Source organism: Pelecanus crispus, chromosome Z (assembly GCF_030463565.1).
Source record: "Pelecanus crispus isolate bPelCri1 chromosome Z, bPelCri1.pri, whole genome shotgun sequence".
Lineage (NCBI taxonomy): Eukaryota > Metazoa > Chordata > Aves > Pelecaniformes > Pelecanidae > Pelecanus > Pelecanus crispus.
In genome coordinates this window covers 32,565,828-32,584,578 of record NC_134676.1, presented here as the reverse complement: position 1 = coordinate 32,584,578, position 18,751 = coordinate 32,565,828, and the positions used below count along the sequence as shown (strand labels likewise).

General features: G+C 43.8%; 1 protein-coding gene across 1 annotated transcript in view; it reads left to right on the top strand.

Moving 5' to 3' along the window:
* The first annotated feature begins 16,349 nt into the window (after positions 1 to 16,349).
* BRD10 (bromodomain containing 10) overlaps positions 16,350 to 18,751 on the top strand; it is a 53,389-nt gene continuing 50,987 nt past the window's right edge. Inside the window, exon 1 of the mRNA XM_009489206.2 lies at positions 16,350 to 16,939. Coding sequence (XP_009487481.2) covers positions 16,350 to 16,939 — 590 coding nt within the window. The remainder of the gene's footprint in view (positions 16,940 to 18,751) is intronic.

The window sequence follows — 18,751 nt, the reverse complement described above, 5'->3', positions numbered from 1 at the left end:
TGACTTCTTTTTTGCCAGAGTTTCTTTAAAATCACGGAGCTACTGCTTTTATCTTGAAGTTGTATACTATGTCAAGAAAGTTCTGTATTTTACCTGTGTGAGGTTTAGGAAAAGTCTTTTTTAGTTCATTAAGCCCTCACAGGACACTGGTAGTATATCAGGTCAGTAGAAAGACTTTGTTAAAAGGTATATTTAATGACAAAGCAATGTGAAACTTTGAAATCTCAAGTCTTTGGCTATTACTCAAGCAGACTGAAAATGTGGGAAGGATTCTAAATGTCATGACATAAGACTGTCATTTCAGTACAGGACAAATGCAATGAGAAATGTACGGTCATAGAATCATAGAACTGTTTAGGTTGGAAAAGACCTTTAACATCATCCACTCCAACCATTAACTTAACACTACCAAGTCCACCACTAAGCCAGTTAAGGGTAGAGTAATGATTAATTTCAGGTTTCCTGGCTTGGTGGCTGGATTATTTGTTAATGAAAGCAAAACTAGAATAGAATCTTTAAGGTTGGAAAGGACCTCTAAGATCATCAGTCCAACTGTCAACCCAATACCACCTTGCCTGCTATACCATGTCCCAAAGTGCCACGTCTACCCGTTTGTTGAACACTTCCAGGGATGCTGACTCCACCACCTCTCTGGGGAGTCAATGCTTGAGCACCCTTTCAATAAATAAATTTTTCCTAATATCCAATCTAAACCTCCCCTGGCACAGCTTGAGCCCATTTCCTCTCATCCTACTTGCGAGAAGAGACCAACACCCACCTCAAGACAACCTCCTTTCAGGTAGTTGTAGAGAGCAATAAGGTCTCCCCCTCAGCCTCCTCTTCTCCAGACTAAACAGCCCCAGCTCCCTCAGCCGCTCCTCATAAGACTTTCTCCAGACCCTTCACCAGCTTCATTGCCCTTCTCTGGACACGCTCCAGCAACTCAATGTCCTTCTTGTAGGGAGGGGCCCAAAACTGGACACGGTATTCCAGGTGCAGCCTCACCAGTGCCAAGTACAGGGGGACAATCACCTCCCTGCTCCTGCTGGCCACACTATTCCTCATACAAGCCAGGGTGCTGTTGGCCTTCTTGGCCACCTGGGCACACTGCTGGCTCATGTTCAGCCGGCTGTGAACGAACACGCCCAGGTCCTTTTCTGCCAGGCAGCTTTCCAGCCACTCTTCCCCAAGCCTGTAGCGTTGCATGGGGTTGTTGCGGTTGATGCAGCAAAAGCATTTTTTCTTTTTTGATACAGTTGTTCAGAGGCTACATGGGGTCAAGTTCTGATGATGCTGCAGCAGCTGCATTTTTTTGGTAAGGAGCAGATGGATCCGAGTTGCGAGATGTAGACTGCAGGTCACATGAACTGTCCTTACAGGCTGTATCTGTTCCTGGGCCATGAGGTAACATTCCACGTTTAAATGATGTTTGTGGTCCCCACAGCCACAGCACAGAACAATTGTTTTATTTTAAATGACCAGCTGTATGGACATTATAATGCACTACACCAACAGGGAATTTGTGCAGGTCCTGATGGAAAATGTCAGGTTATTGTGGGAAAAGTACTGTTAGGGGGGACCACCTCCTCCATTCGAGAGGGAACTGGGGGAGTACACTCATTTGGCAGCCCCACACACTTCTCTTCCTGACTGGCCACTGGGAAGCATTTTCCATTCTCTCTCTGTCTCTCTTCCTTGCCTCCCCCCTGACCTCTCTTTCTCTCTCCTTCTTGGTGCCTACATCTCTCTTTCCCTTTCTGTCACTCTTTCCCTCACTCTTCTTCCTTTTTTTTTTTTTTTTTAAAAATTTTCCTAGCTTCACCATTAGAGTCAATGTATGTCATCAGCTGTGAACCCCACTAATAAATGTATCCCTACAGCTACAACACTAAGTCCAGTCCATCACTGCACATGTCTTGAACATTTTCTTCTAATTCAAACTAGTATCTCCTATCAAGTTATCTTGAAATGCCTTTAGAAAACAGTCATATTGAGAAAAACATCAACAAAATTACTATAAAATTCATTTTAGTGTAATTATTGGCACAGAAAGTAAGAGGGAAAAAACTGCCTAAAACTGGTTTATTTATGGTTTTCTAGGTATAAAGAATATTCATCTGCAAAAAGTCAATATTTGCAGCAATGAGAAGCAGGAGAAAGTTTCCTAATACCACATGCTATTGCATGAGTAATACTGAGCATAGAGTAAATACCAGCAACTACATTTTATCAGCCAGTTGATTGGCAAACAATTTGCTGGAGACATAGCTCAAAGTCTCTCAAGCTAGAACAAAACTGCAACATAGCCAATGGACTGTACCAGAAAAAAGATCAGATATAAAAACTTTTTTCTGTCTCCAGAGTATTGCCAGATTTACACTGGGAAAAAGTTAGATCAGAAATAGTAATATTCCAAAGAAAGCCTTTCCGAAACATTTTTAGTGAAAGTAATTGAAAACATTAAAACAGATGTGAAAGATACAATTTTCAGATTTTGGAGATGTCAGGTCGAAAATACTTGCTCTAGTTTTGAATACAGAGTTTCTAGTCTAAAATCCACTCACTTACTATTAGGGAATACAGATTATATTTTCATTATACCAGAACATATATTAATATTTGTTTGAGAAGTTCCTCTTTTTCTTCACATTGAGGTCTTTCTTCCCCAAAGGCATGAAGATAACAAACTGAATACATTTAGCAGCTTACTGAAACAAACTGACACAGCAATCTATCAATACATTTTTTTTCTTGGAAACTGTAGGGTTTTTTAATATTCTAAGAACATTTTAACATGAACATGTAACAGTCAACTTTATCTTACTTCACATCCTGTTTACTTGGCATGCCAAAGACATATATAGGACTAAGCTGAGTCTACTGTAGCCTATCTATTGCTCCCAGTACTTCCAAACTGTCATTAAATAATTCTGTTCTACTGTACACTGAAGCTTTCCACTACTCAGAACAGTGGGCACTTATTTAAACCTCCATGTGTTTCTGTACAAAACAGAAGACTAATGACTTAGTAATGCCTATGCTGACCACTGCTGCAAAGTCTACCATTTTTTGAGAAACCTCTGTTCTTACAAACACACACAGAAAAGTGAAAAACGGTGCTGTATAAACAGAAGCTATTTATGCTCCAATGCCATTTTACTATTTTTTAACATTTCTCAACATCTAGAGTTCTTACACTGAATGTTACTGCAGTTGTTTTTTACTCATTATGGGTTACATAATTTTTGGTGCTTCCAGGAATAACAGAAGGATGACATCTCTTGAACTTGAGATCACAAAAGATGTGCTCTCTTCACTCATTAGGGGACACACAGGTCCACAGAAGGAGTTCAGCAAAAGTGGTCCACTGCACAGTAATATGCTGCAATACCCAGCAGTGTTATAAGCCATGTGCATATAGAGGAAAACATGGAGGTTGTCAGGGTATCTCCTTGGACTACAGTAAATTCTCTTTCTCACATGCAAAATTGAGTCACATTAACTTTGGCTTTAGACCTTCTATTCCAGAGTAGGGTTAACTTCAAAAGAGAGTGGGAGTGAGACAATATAAACAGACATTCCAGAATTTTACACTTCCATATTAAATGTTACACAAAGAGAGGCCAAGGTGTATCTTTAAAAAGAGATTAGTTCTTCTCTTTTTCTTTAGTTGTCTTGATTTCAATGGGGATTTTCAATAAGGCACAATGAAGACTTATCCTCAGTAAAGAAATATCCAGCTGGGGAACTTTTACACAAGCTGGATGTAAACAAGCCCTTTGGACCTAATGAAGTGGTCCCACAAGTGCTGAGGGCACTATCCAATGTCATTGTGAGGCCACTCTTGGTTATCTCTGAAAAGTCATGGCAACTGGGAGAGGTTCCTGAGGACTAGAAGAGAGCAAATGCCACTCCCTTCTCCAAGCAGGATGGGAAGAAGGATTGTTGGAAGTACCGACCAGTCAGCTTCACCTTGATCCCAGAGAAGGTGAAACAAATAATAATAGAAATCATTTCTACACTATATGAAGGACAGGAAGGTGATTGGGAGTAGTTACCATGGATTCATGAAGGGTAAATCATGCCTAACCAACCTGATAGCATTCTGCGATGAGATGACTGGCACACTGGATTACAGGAGAGCAGTGGATGCTGTTTATGTTGACTTTAGTGAGATTTTCAACAGTCTTCCATTGCATACCTATTGACAAACTGATGAAATATGGACTAGATAAGTGGGCAGTGAGGTGGGTTTAAAACTGGTGCCAGGCTTAGAGGATTGTAATCAGTGGCATGAAGTCCACCTCGGAGGCCAGTCACTCATGGTGTGCCCCAGGTTGATATAGGGGCTAGTACTGTTTAATGTCTTCATTAATGATCTAGATGATGGGGCAGAGTTCTCCCTCAGGAAGTGTGCAAACAACTCAGAATTGGGATGAGTGGTTGATACACCGGATGGATACACCAGATGCTGTCACTCAGAGGTACATTGACAAGCTGGAGAAATGGGCTGACAGGAACTTCATGGAGTTCAACAAAGGGAAATGCAAAGTGCTGCACCTGGGGAGGAATGACATCCCACACCAGCATAGCCTTGGGCCTGATTGACTGGAAAGCAGCTTGCAGAACAGGAACAGGTTGTCTGGAGAGGTTGTGGAGCCCCCATCCTTGAAGATACTCAAAACCTGACTGAACAAGGCCCTGAACAAGCTATTCTAGTTGCCCCTGCTTTGAGCATGGAGGCAACAGACCTCCAGAGGTCTGTTTCAACCTCAAATATCCTGTGATTCTGTGTAATTAATATTGAGAAAAATACTAATGATTTGTCTTGTTTGATTAATTTATTTACTCCAAGTTTTCTAAATCTCCTATTTAGAAATAATTGTGGTTTTTCTTTGAATGTAGAGTCAAAATGGGTGTACAGAAGAGATGTGGCTGGATGAGACTGAAGACTCTCACATTTTAACAAAATTTTACTCATGGATTCCTACAACTTTTGTGAAAACACTCCAGAACAAGCATCAGTATTTGTAGTTATCCAGAAATACAGATCACCCTTTTGATTTATATTTTTCAGGTATTGCCCAGTCTTTCCACTATTCTTCATTGATGGACTGGTACAGTAGGATACAAGTTTTGTCTTCTATGTGTGCTCAATGTGTAAAGTGACTAAGCACTGCCACAGCTTCTTTTGTTTGACACCAGCCACCAGGCGCAGTGATATACAATGCATACTGTAGAATTGTTGATAATGTGAACATATTTGGAGGAGTTCTCTTTTCCCCTGTCAGAAGCAGACATTCCTATCTGGGTGACTGCAGTTTTAGTCCTGGCCCATGATATGTCTTCTCAGATACCATAAGAACATGGTCTTTACAGTTAATGCTTAGGAAGGAACTGAATGGGCAGTGAACAGACCAAATGTTTTAGTCATCTAAACATTGCCTCTCTGTGTACTTTTAATGTCCATATCTAGTCTCTCTCAAAATCTCTCTTTGCTATTAAAATTATATCCTTGTATTTTTTCTCCACTTTTCAGCAATGGGAAAGGGAAGTAACTGCCATTTCTGTGATACCAGAACAATGAAAAACAAGTTTCAGCTCTGCAATTAGACATAGTAAAGTATAATTCTAAAACCTTCCACATAAATAAATGTTAAGTCTGTATGAAGCAATTCTGTGTTTGCCTTTCTTGTGTTGCACAATTACAGAGAGAATATTAAAAATGTACAGTATTGGAGATTACTAATCAGGTTATCCTGATTTTCTAAGGAACTGAGCCTTATGCAGTTGTGCTGTCTGTCTATCTGTCCTTTTGAACCTGCTGGAAAATTTTGACCAAGTTTGGTGAGGGCACAAAAAGAGGAAGCTTGGCTGAAAAAAATACACATTATTTCAAGTTTTGTGAACATCAGCAGCTGAATAGCAGACAGACTGACATACACTGCTGAATGAAAAACTGCAGCCTGATCTCAACAGTTATCCTTTCTCTTTGGCTAAGGACCTAGTTATCAGCCCATATATACTGGCTTTCCAGCTGTCTGGGTGCAACAGAATAAATGACAACCCACAGTGGATCTGAACACTGGAGTTTATTTCAGAACCAAAGAGATTAGAGCTTTTACCTTATTTGATTATCTGGCATGATCAATCACTCGTGTCACGTTCCTAGGTCAACTTGCCTCCTCTGCAGGAAGCTCCCTGCTGGTCTGGGATGGTCAGGCAGAAAATCATGTTGGTTCCTGCTGTGCCGCCTCCTGCAGCCTCCAGGCTCTGGCATTACTGGCCAAGGTCCCTGGGCATCCCACAGCATTCATCTCCACACAGCTCTCCAGTCTCCAGGGTCTTCCCCACTTCCAGGATCTTTCCTCCAACCAGGATTTCACCTTCCCCTTCCTGGGCCTCTTTCCACTTTCTGAGACCACTTCTATTCAGGGACCCTTCTTTTTGGAGCCAGCTCTTCTTTCCAGGGCCCCAAGCCCTTGGTTTTCTAAATCCAGATAGCCTATGTGCAGAAGCATAATGCATTCACAGGTTAAGCCATTCTGTCATCTGTAACACCAGCAAGCACATATGTAGCTGAACCAGTCACAGCACTGGGCTGTGACATTCTTGTCTTACTGTTAGTGGAAGGTAGGGTAGGGAATGAAGGAAGGTTTAAGGATTTGAAGGTACTGCAGCAGAGTAACTTATCAGTACATATCAGTTCACAGGGAACCAGCTGAGATCAGTTTTACTCTTCAGGAGCCAATGTTAGAGCTACATCTCTGTTCTGCCTGTCACATATTTAGGTGACAGAAAGTAATTTCGGTGCAGTGTTATGGAGAAAAAGTAGCTGGCATTAGGTAAGTGAGTTATAAAATGTAGAAATGGGAAAGAATATAAAAATTTAAACTTTTAGAATAGAATAAGGATGGCAAGTTCCGTGACACTGCTCTTCAGGTGGCGTCTGGTTCAGCAGTCTAATCAGAAATAACTAGCTCATGCAGTGGACTTCAAAGGCAATCTGGAATCGAGAAAAAGCATTTGAATTTGTTCAATTGCTTTATTCTTTCTCTAGTTCTAAAAAGACATCATAACCGAATTTTGAATCATAACATATCATATTAATAAAAATTAAATATTCATGGTCTTTGCAAGAGAAAGCATTTTTTATGCACTGAAACACATTGCAAAATTTTACTTCTGCTTTACTGTAAGTTGCTGAGAATTACTTATTTTAGGGAGAACTGTAGTTTTTCAGCATTATTTGCTGCAGAACTTCGGGTGAAAAACAGCTTACAGCTTTGAGAACTCAAAAAAGGGGGAATGTCTCCAAAGTGTAAAATTCAAGGATGCTTTCTCTGTTTTCTGTCAGCTTCTATATTGAATTGGCAATGAGGACAGCATTAGCAATAAAAAGTAGTACTGTATCCTTAAATGGAAGGAAGACCTGAGTAATCGTGGTGGGACACGTAAGAGAATGAAAAAGATCAGCAGAATAACTCATCTGGAACATGTAAAAGATTATTTTCTTCACATTCCAGAGACCCTGTTCCCTACGAATTTCTGTGCAGCTGATAAAAAGGAAACTTCAGGTGGCAGATCCTCAACAGAAAAGAAATTTGATAGTGTTTTGTGGAGTTTGGTGTTGGTTTTATTTACCATTAGCTTATGTAAGAAAAAGGAGCATGTGGTTATTTGGCACACAGTTTAACTGTTTCTTCTGGCAGTGCTAATTCAGTCACCTCACAGAAGAGCACCGAGGACCCTTAATATGGGCTGTCTTGTATATCACTGTGGGCATCATCAGTAGCAGAAAACGTAATTTTGGACCTCTGGGTTTAATGTATGAACTAAAAGAAGCAGAATGAAGGCATTAGTAAGCTAATCAGTCCTGCCTGGTAGATGATGGAAAGGCTGTGGATGTCATTTACCTGGACTTTAGCAAAGCCTTTGACACAGTCTCCCATAATATTCTCCTTGGGAAGCTGGCACCTCATGGCTTGGACGGGCATAGTCTTCGCTGGGTGAAAAACTGGTTGGGTGGCCGAGCCCAGAGAGTTCTGGTAAATGGAGTTAAGTCCAGCTGCTGACCAGTGACGAGTGGTGTTCCCCAGGGCTCTGTTTTGGGGCCAGCCTTGTTTAATATCTTTATCAATGATCTGGATGAGGGGATTGAGTGCGCCCTCAGTAAGTTTGCAGACGACACCAAGTTGGGTGGGAGTGTCGATCTGCTGGAGGGTAGGATGGCCCTGCAGAGGGACCTGGACAGGCTGGATGGATGGGCCAAGGCCAACTGTATGAGGTTCAACAAGGCCAAGTGCCGGGTCCTGCACTTGGGTCACAACAACTCCATGCAATGCTACAGGCTTGGGGAAGAGTGGCTGGAAAGCTGCCTGGCCAAAAAGGACCTGGGCGTGTTCGTTCACAGCCGGCTGAACATGAGCCAGCAGTGTGCACAGGGGGCCAAGAAGGCCAACAGCATCCTGCCTTGTATCAGGAATAGTGTGGCCAGCAGGAGCAGGGAGGTGATTGTCCCCCTGTACTCGGCGCTGGTGAGGCCGCACCTGGAATACCGTGTCCAGTTTTGGGCCCCTCCCTACAAGAAAGACATTGAGGTGCTGGAGCGCATCCAGAGAAGGGCAACGAAGCTGGTGAAGGGTCTGGAGCACAGGTCTTATGAGGAGCAGCTGAGGGAACTGGGATTGTTTAGCCTGGAGAAGAGGAGGCTGAGGGGAGACCTTACTGCTCTCTACAACTCCCTGAAAGGAGGCTGTAGTGAGGTGGGTGTTGGTCTCTTCTCACAAGTAGTTAGCGATAGGACAAGAGGAAATGGGCTTAAGCTGCGCCAGGGGAGGTTTAGGTTGGATATTAGGAAGAATTTCTTCACGGAAAGGGTGGTCAAGCATGGGAACAGGCTGCCCAGAGAGGTGGTGGAGTCAGCATCCCTCGAAGTGTTCAACAAACGGGTAGATGTGGCACTTCGGGACATGGTTTAGTCTAGTCTATCCTTGATTGGTTTAGTGTGGACTTGGTATTGTACGGTCTTAACGGTCTTTTCCAACCTAAACAATTCTATGATTCTATGATTCTATGATTCTATGATTCTATGATTTATGACACTGCCAGGAGAAGAAGAAAATGATATAGAGTGGATGTGTGTTATGTAAAGAACAGATTTTTTTTCTGGTATGTGGAGCATAACCTGAAGTTGAAGGTGGAAGATACTTTTTGATCCCCCTTTACTGCTCCAGAAGCAAATGAATAATGTTATTTCAAAGCAATAACAGGAAGTCCAGGGCTTCACAGAAAGAAACAGACAATTTTACTCTTCTTCCTAAACACTGTTTCTGTACTGGCTGCTGCAGAGATCATCCTTCTTTCTTCATCCCACACCCTGAAATAGGCAGCATCTGACCTGTTAGGACAGAACTTTCCAGTGTCCTAATATGCATACTATAATTCTGCCAGCCTAAATGATTCTTTGAGGGTGGTGGAACAGTGATATCTTCCTTTACAAAAATGCTGTAGTCCTCTTGAAAAGGTTAGGATAGACAACGATTTGAGCTAGAGTGCCTTTGGATTTAAGAGGCTTAGAGTAGTTTTTGTAAAATATTTTACATATTTTCTGAGAATTGTGTATAAATCTCTGAGAATGCACACATAATCTGTTTTTAAATATAGACAATGGCAACAGTAACTCAGGGAGTTAAAACTTTTGGGTTTTGCCCAGTAGTTCATCTTACTCTATATAATATTTGTAGCCACTAGCTGTTCCTTTATGATCTAATAACACTGATTTCAGTTTGAGAGCAAATGTAAAGGCAAAGGATTGGGTTAGGGCACACTATAAAAACTTTACAATAATACCCAAATCAAGTTTCAGGAAGAGACTAAATATTTACATTGTCAATGGGTGTCTTTAGAAATTGTGGATGTTTTTATGGTCAGCCTCAAATATTCTCTTAACTTTAGATCCCCGAATTTGACCTCCATGACCTGGTAATGTTCCCTCACCCAAAAATCGCATCAGAGGTAGAGGACACTGGTCATGTCTGATAGTTGTCTCTATTCCTTTACAAGATCATCCTGTCCTTTGTGAACTGTATATGGAAGATTATTCTTTCCCAACCATATCTCACATTTCTCCTTCACAGTGTACCTTTACCCACTTGACATTTGCACTTTTCCCTAACCACCTCAGACACTGTGGCTAACACTATAATTGCAAAATTTCTTGCCATCTTTGTGATAACACGAAGGCAGAGGGTGTCATTTAGTGTAACATTCTGTCTTAGAGAAGATCATGCACATTCACGTTTGCAATTGTTTTTTATGGTTAAAAAAGATGTAAATCTATATCATGACATTTCACAAAAATTGTGTATCGAATTCAGCTGTATGGAGAGAAACCAGAAAAAGACTCACTGAAGTGTTAAATTTATTAGCTCTGTTTATTCTGAATAATATTTTTTTCTGATATGTGGGTCATAGCTCCTGTTATGAATACTGAATATGGTAAAACACAGCTCTTTTATCACTGTTATATATTTTCTAAAGTTTGCTTGCTTTTGCTCCAGCAGTTATATCCTGGTTACATCGAAATGGAGTACTACCTCCAACTTAAAGCAGGAATAGGATATGGTTTTTATTCAACAGTGCACTCGTGTGGCAAGACTTAGAAAGTACATATATAGTATATTACAGGATTGGTTAAATTCAGTGTACTTTTCATTACAGAAGACAAAATAACACATAAAAGTTGTTGGAGATAGATACAATGTTCTGTTCTCCAGTATAATTCATTTCAGGTACTTTTTAAAATTCTTTTATCCTACTTTGATTGCATACTTAGAAAACATATCCTCTTTCAAATATGTTGGTGATACAAGTCACAGCTCCCAATAAAGGATATTATCTTGTTTTGTCATATGTGGCCCCATTCTTCACTGTAAATTTAATTTCAGAGTGTAATCTTGATATCTGTATTTCTCTCATCACCACAGACTAAAAGATCTGTTTTCTAAGGCAGACCTGCATATAGCTGAGATGTTATCAGACCAAAATCTACGGACATCACATTTTGTGGCTTCTCAGGTACTAGTTATGAATTGTATGCAGAATTCTAACTACAAGTTCTCATAGCCTCAAGGCAAGGCCAGATGTATAGCAAGTATAAATGAGCTTCCAGGCAAACAAGCCCTTCAAAAAAACCCAAAAACCAAACCAAAACAAAACCAAAAACAAAACCAAAAAACCCCAAACAAACTGGAGTTGAAAGCTAAACATACATTGAAAACAACTGCTCTTATTTACTTAGGTATGCAGCATATGATATAACCATCCATGTTATCTCAGTCCTGACTCACAGGACATACAAAACATTAAAACCTTTTGAGACCTACAAAACCTTTTCAAAGGATGAGACTTGAGCTAAAATTCTAACTTTTTGGAACACAAAAAAAGTGGAAAACAGATACTGGCTTTGTAGTTCACTACAGTCTCTCTCCCTATCACAAAGCTGCATTATGCCAGACACTACAGATTCTTTTTCTTTCATCAAGACAGCCACCTCAAAGAAATCATAATAGGCACCTGTACACAGAGAGCTTTTAGACAGCTGGAGGGATGGTAACTGGTTAGCTGACACAAGTCAAAGCGACTTTACTGTTGCCATTTCTAGTCTTTGCAAAGTTGTATTTCAGGGAGAAAGAAGCCCTTTGGAGCACACCTCCCACATTTTGGGCAATCACAATCAGGCATAGATCAGTATAATATAAGTGTCAGGGAGCAGAAGGTTAACCAGGAGCAGAGACACAGCAAGGCACGCAGGGCACAGTGCTCACTAATGAGAGCTGCAGTACCACAGTACCCAAGGAAGAACAGGACTTATAATTCCCTCTCTCCTCCAATGGTACATGTTTGGTCCAGCTGAAATAGTTGGACTGTCTATAGTCTTGCTAGCTTTCTTTCACTCTGCCATTTCCCATGGCTAACAGATTTCTTGGAAAGTGTCTGGCTGCCGGCAGGTCCCACAGCGGGGAGGTTGCAAGCAGCACACATCACAGTGGCGCTGGAATACAGGAGCAGGATATTCACAGTCCTGAAGAAAGAATAGCCTTATTTTGAAGATCACTGGAGAGCTGATCCTCATTCATGCAGGGCGGGCCTGATCTCAAGACTTGTGAAGTCCCATGGCCTTACACATTGTTAGGCCAAGGACTGAAGGGAGGAGGGAAGCCACTGCTTGAGTGTCCTGTGGGAAGAAGCTTCAGAGTCCTGCTTGGATGAATTTTGCCATCTCATTGACCAGCAGTACCAGTGATGACTGATTGTGGAAGGAATATACTAAAGATAATAGGCACCAGGAGACCTATAATGAGAAGCAGAAGGCCAAGAGATCTCTAAAACAGCAAACATATACCCTTGAGTGTCAAAACTCCCCTTTACTCCTCTTTTACTAGTCAGCAAGATCCACTAATTAGTGTCCTCTAAGTGAACCAGCTAATTATAATATGAAAACCACATCTCTGTTGGAAGAGCTACCCACCTCCAAAGGGACACCCCTACCCACCAAGCATGCATAGTGATTTTAAAGGGAGCTATGTCTTTAAATTGAAGCAAAAGTACAAATAACCACTGACTAACAAGTAGGTGTTAACAGTAGGTGTAGTGACTTTGCTTAATTATGTAAGTATGCAATGCAAGGACAATGGGGTGTGCTAGCTTTGTGGAATTGCGACCTAGCACCCATCTCTGCACAGAAATGGAATAAAGCAAGTATCTCGACTCAGTGTGTGAATTGGTTCTTGCACACCGGATGAAGAACCCATCTTTAGGACAACATCAGAAATCAAGTGTGGCTGGCCAAACATCCAAAAGCCATAAAGCTGCTAAAAGAGCTGCCAGTCTAATCTATTTAAATTTAATTAATCTTATTAAATTTATTAAATCTTATTAAATAAATCTTATTAAATTTATCCTAGAAATTCCCACTGTAACTTGGCTGGTTGCTTTCCATCACCTTCCATCATGCTTTTTCTACAGCTGATTTGATCTCCACATATGTTGCAGGAAGCCCTCCACCACTTCTGTCCCCATGATGATGACCCTCCACCTTCAGCTTGGACTGGGAATTAGACAAGGTGAACACTCTTCCTGAGATAAGTTATCAAAGAAAACACAAGACACATTCCCTCTGTTTTGCACCAGGACGTGCTGGTCCATTATGGTGCCAGTAAGAAAGGCATTCAGACTCCACAAAGCATAACTTCAAATGCAGTTTATTAGACTTAACACCATAAATAGAGAACTGTTATCTTATAGCATTTCAGATGCTGCGAACCATGAGTAGTGCAGCACCGAATGGGCTTCTGATCAAGGCACCCCATGAAGACCCTGTCTGTGGATAGGGCTACCCCATTGTGGTCATTCAAGCTATTAGAGGATTTTCTTACAAGAAAACAACTCTATTCATCATTTCTACTGTCAAACAAAGGATATTCACATGATAACTTCTTGCTGCACTTTTAGATAGAGGCCAGGTCACAGAGGTGGTGTAACTGCCAGTAAATGTGGGAGCTGCCCACCGGCTTCTCTAACAGCGAGCTGGCTGAGTTTATCCTGTGGCTGTGGGATATGCACGGCACAACACAGGCCTGAAGGTCACCTTGTACATGGCTATACTCGGTTGCATGTATCACTAAGGTCTCAATGCACAATGGTCCTCCAGGCAGGATCACCTCCCTCCAATGTTGAGGCAGCCTCTGCTCCAGTACCACACCCTGCACACCGAGACATCTGACCTCATTTCTTTGCAGTCTTGTCCTGGTTTCGGCTGGGATAGTTAATTTCCTTCCTAGTAGCAGGCATAGTGCTGTGTTTTGGATTTAGGATGAGAAGAATGTTGATAACACGCTGATGGTTTAGTTGTTGCTAAGTACTACTTATGCTAGTCAAGGACTTTTCAGCTTCCCAGGCTCTGCCAGGTGCACAAAAAACTGGGAGGGGGCACAGCCAGAATAGTTGATCCAAACTGACCAAAGGGCTATTCCATACCATATGACATCATGCTCAGTATATAAATGGGGGGGGAGGTTGGCCGGGGAGTAGCGATCGCTGCTCGGGAACTGTCTGGGTATCGGTCGGCGGGTGGTGAGCAATTGCATTGTGCATCACTTGCTTTGTATATTATTATTATTATTATTATCATCATCATCATCATCATCATCATCATCATCAACATTATTATATTGTTATTATTATCATTACTATTTTATGTTATTTCAATTATTAAACTGTTCTTATCTAAACCCAGGAGTGTTTCTCAGTCTTACTCACCCAATTCTCTCCCCATCCCATCGGGGTAGGGGAAGTGAGCGAGCAGTTGTGTGGTGCTTAGTTGCTGGCTGGGGCCAAACCACGACAAATCTGTAATTCAAGAGGTTTTGGACGATAAAGCCAGGTAGCTGTAATATCAGTAAGTGATCAGGTGAGATGGCAGGACCTCAGGGGTCAACCTTTGTGCATAGGCTGTACTGGGGCTTTGTAGACTGGGGCTGGAAAACGGCTACAGAGGGCTTTTGCTAGCCTTGTGGGTCCCAAACTTCTGTCCTGTAGGCACAGCCTGCAGGGGAAGCGTAGTACCGTGAGCTGGGTACTACGCCTGTAGCCTCTGCTCAGGCCCCTTCTGCAAAAACAGCTTGACAGAAGCATTTATGAAAGCTGGCTGTGACCAAACAGGGATGAAGGGGATGGAAATTTCCTGGTGTCCTTAGAATGAGAAAGTGCAAGAACAACAGGGGAGTGGTTCTACATTTCTTTATATTGCAGTCTGATTTATTCACACCAAGATGGTGTCATGACCAAGGTCTCTGGAGTGATGTCTGCAAAAAGTTACCTTCCAGAACAGACAAAAATGTCCCTATAGAAGTAGAAGCTTGATCAAATAAAACTTGATTTCCTGCCCTCCCCCCCATTCATTGTTGCTGTCTTAGCAAGGTACCTGAAGCTTCTTCAGGCAGTTACATACGTTGGAGGGTGTAAGCTGAAAACTCTGCACACAATTGTCTCCCAGGTGCTTAGTACTAGTTAGTACTGTGGAATCCCCTGGAGCCTGGGCAATGTTCCTCAGTGTGTCGTTACAGGGGAGTGGAGGGTGCTTATGGGGAAATCTGAAAGGGCTGCAAGCACACCCCCAGGACGCTTCAACGTGGTTTCTAATAGCTTCCACTCACGAAACACTAACTCCTCAGGTAAGTGCTTCAACAGGCAGAACGGGACGCTTTCGCAAACTTCCTCACGTTAACGGCTGAAGGTCTTTAACGGAACACCTTTAACAATTGGGAAAACCGTTATCTGGGTGTCCTAGAAGAAATCTAGTACCCACAGCACAAGACCGAAGGTCCGCTAATGCTCTGGTGAGGTTGGTGGACGAAAGCCCAGGGGCATTCACCCAGCCTGAAGAGAGCACGGCCTCACCGCGCTTGCGACGAGACGCAGCTTCCCCCGGCAGGCCGGCAGCCAGTCCGCACCCCCCGCGCCTGCGCCCCACCAGCCACCGCCCCGGGCGGCGCAGGCGCCCTCAGCCTCCCGCGCCAGGCGCCCTCTGATGACGCCAGCACACCTGGCGTCTACCGCCCGCGGCGCGCCGCCGCCGCTCGAGCGCATGCGCCCTAGGTGAGGCGCCGCGTCCCTTTCTCTCGCCCTTTTTCCGGGCCGGCGGGGGCCGCGCCCCCTCCCCTCCCCCTCCCGCACGCGCCGACTGTTAACTGACACCGCTGCCCGCCGTGGCCGCCTCCAGCCGCCGCCACCGGGCCGGCCCCGCCGCGCTGTGAGGCGAGGAGGGGAAGCGCTCGCCGCGCAGACGCGGGCTGGCCGGAGGTGGCCGGCGCGGGGACGGCACCCGCCGCCCGCCCTCCTCCTCCGGGCTCCTTCAGGAGGGGGTCGCGGGCGGGCGGGGGGGGAGGCCCCGTCACGGCGGGGGGCGGGGGGGCGCGGGCGGGCAGTGGGGCGAGGCCGGCGGCGGGCGGGATGCGGGAGGTGGGGCGCGCTGCTGCCCGCCGCCGGGGGCGGCCCCTGAGGGCGAGGGCGCGGTCCTGGCCCTGGGGCGGGCGGGGCCGTACGCAGGCCCGGGCGCGCCAGCCGGAGGCCGAGGGAGGCTGGCGGCGGGAGAGGCGGGCCAAGCCGGCGGCCGGCCTCTGCCTCCTCCCCGGCAGCCGCGGCCCCCCCCCGCCTCCCGCAGCTGGGGGCAGGGCTGAGGCCATCGCGGGGGAGCGTGGCGAGGGACTGAGTCGTGTCTCTGTGTTTAGGTGAGCCCGATGTCGATTCGCCGGCTGGGCGAGGGGGAGCGCGGCCGTCCCTAGCTGATGCTGAAGAGCCGGCCCGGGGCCGGCAGCCCCCCTGGAGCCGGCGAGACCCTGTGCGTGCGTGGGGTGGGAGACATGGACTCGGCAGAGCCCGCGGGCGCCGCGGGCGGAGACCTTTCGGCGGATCGGCCCGCGGCTAGCCGCCTTCGGTGCGGGGAGGAGGAGCCGGACAAGGAGGGAGATGATGCGGGAGGGAAGAGCGGCGGCTGCTCCTGGGAGCAGAGCCTGAATCCCGAGCTGCAGCAGGGATACCGCATCTTGCGCGAGTTTCTCATGGAGAAGTACCGACCTCTGACAGCACCGTTTTTGAAGCCCCTCGCGGATCAGGCATCCGTCAGGGAAGAAGGAGCTGGCTCCCTCTCGGGTTGTAACAGCAGTCCCTCCTTTCAGCAGTCGCCAGCTGGAATGTGGCTGTTGAAGATGGAAGAGAAATTTTCCAGTGGGCAGTACGCAGGAATAGCAGATTTCGTGGGTGACTTCCGGCTAATGCTGGAGACATGTTACCGGCTGCATGGTGTAGATCACTGGCTCTCCAAACAGGCCCAGAAGCTGGAGATGATGCTGGAACAGAAGCTGGCGCTGCTGTCCCGGTAGGTGTAGAAAATGCTATAGGGGCCCTGCCAGATGCTGTTTACATAAAGTAGAACAGGAGGGTGTGTTTCTTTAAGTAAAAAATACCATTTGAATGGTTGTCAAAACCCCACAATAAAACACATTCCCATTCAAATCCTCGAACTGACAATACTTCCATGAAGAGGAACGTTTCCTACTGGGAACTATTCAAATCTTAGTTCAGAATGCTTTGGCGATTCCAAACCCCAAAATACCAAAATGCAAAATAGGGCACAGCATTTCCTGGCTAAGATTTTCCTTCTGAAAGAAGCCTTTTATGAACATGGAGGTGCACTTGTTTAGACAAGATGTCAAATGCTGCTTTCTTTATTTTATGCTGTATAAAGCAAGTGAAACTACCCAAACTCTGTATAAACAACTGGCTTTTTAAAATTGGGATTTTTACAGTCTGAAATTTTTACTGTCTTTAAAATAAGTAGGAATAAAATCTTCAGCCAAAGTATCTGCTTTGAAATGGGTAATTTAATGTCGGAATATTTTTTGATAATCATAAAATGAAAGATAATGCTTGGCATATTATAGTCTTGAATGGCAAAATGGAAATTGTGATATGTTTAAATATAAGTCCCTGGCAGGAACTTGTTTATCAGCCAAAGCAGCTGAAGCATAGAAAGCTGTCAAGCTACATAGTAGCAAGCCTGGTTTAAATCACAACTGAAATACATGCTTTCTCATGAGTTTGACACGGGCTTAGTTTAGTCATATTCAGAAAACCGTGGTGGCTTCTTACAATGAAAGGACCACCAGTCTTCTGAGTGACATAGTATTTTGCATGTAAACACCAAGAGGATTTTTTGGCAAAGGGTGAAGGTGAAGAAGGAACAGTATTAGGAAATGCATAAAGCTGTGCATGTCTGTCAACCTTAAACTTGCTGGCGACACAGAGCGTTAGCTGCCGGCTGGTAAGAAGAACCGTGCTTGTGTAGTAGGAACACTTGAGGAGCATGGTGCAGAACTCAACTGAATAAGCCAGAGTGATTGTATTCTGTGTTGGTGTAGCAACACTATACTTGAAACTGGTTTTGCCTAACAGCAGTTTTGGGACTGTTTTGGAGTAGAAGGGAAGGAGCTGAACCTAATGGGGCATGAATGTTGCTAGTTTGCTTGAGTAAAACTTGATTTAAAAAAAAAAAAGTGTGAATTCCTGGCTTAAAAGGGTTACTGATGGCAAATAAATACCTAACCAAATGCAGCTTGGAAGATTTGTGCCAAGTTCATTTCTGCATGTTGTATGACTGTAACATCTCAACTGTATTGAATGGAAGGGCATTTTGCTGAAGGCTGTTTGTTGAATTATATGACTACTTATTGGATTTGGTAGGACCTGAGAATGCTCAATGACTTTTTATTGGAAATGCCATAAGAAAGTGAAGTGAATTTATGTACTGTGTCATCAAATAGTAATATATGTATTTACTAAAAAATTCAGTTGCTGTTGTCATTCTTTCACAAATGCAAAGTCTTTGTTCAAATAAATATTAAGAAATATTAAACTGGCTAAAAGTAATCCTACCTCAGTATGTAGTGAATTTCTCTTGTATTAACTCTTCAGAGATTTGTAAAGATTTTTTCAACATGTCTGTGTACACTAGCTTGGTAAAAGTTTGTAAGAACTATATAGAGAAAGGATTATGGAATCCAGAAGTCTCAAAATTCTTTCACAATTTTTGATCAGACAGATTTGTTTTAAGTGTTTAACAGAACTAATTTTATTAGTAAAATGAAATTCAAGAACTGCTTTTTCAAATAATCATTCTTTCTTCATTACA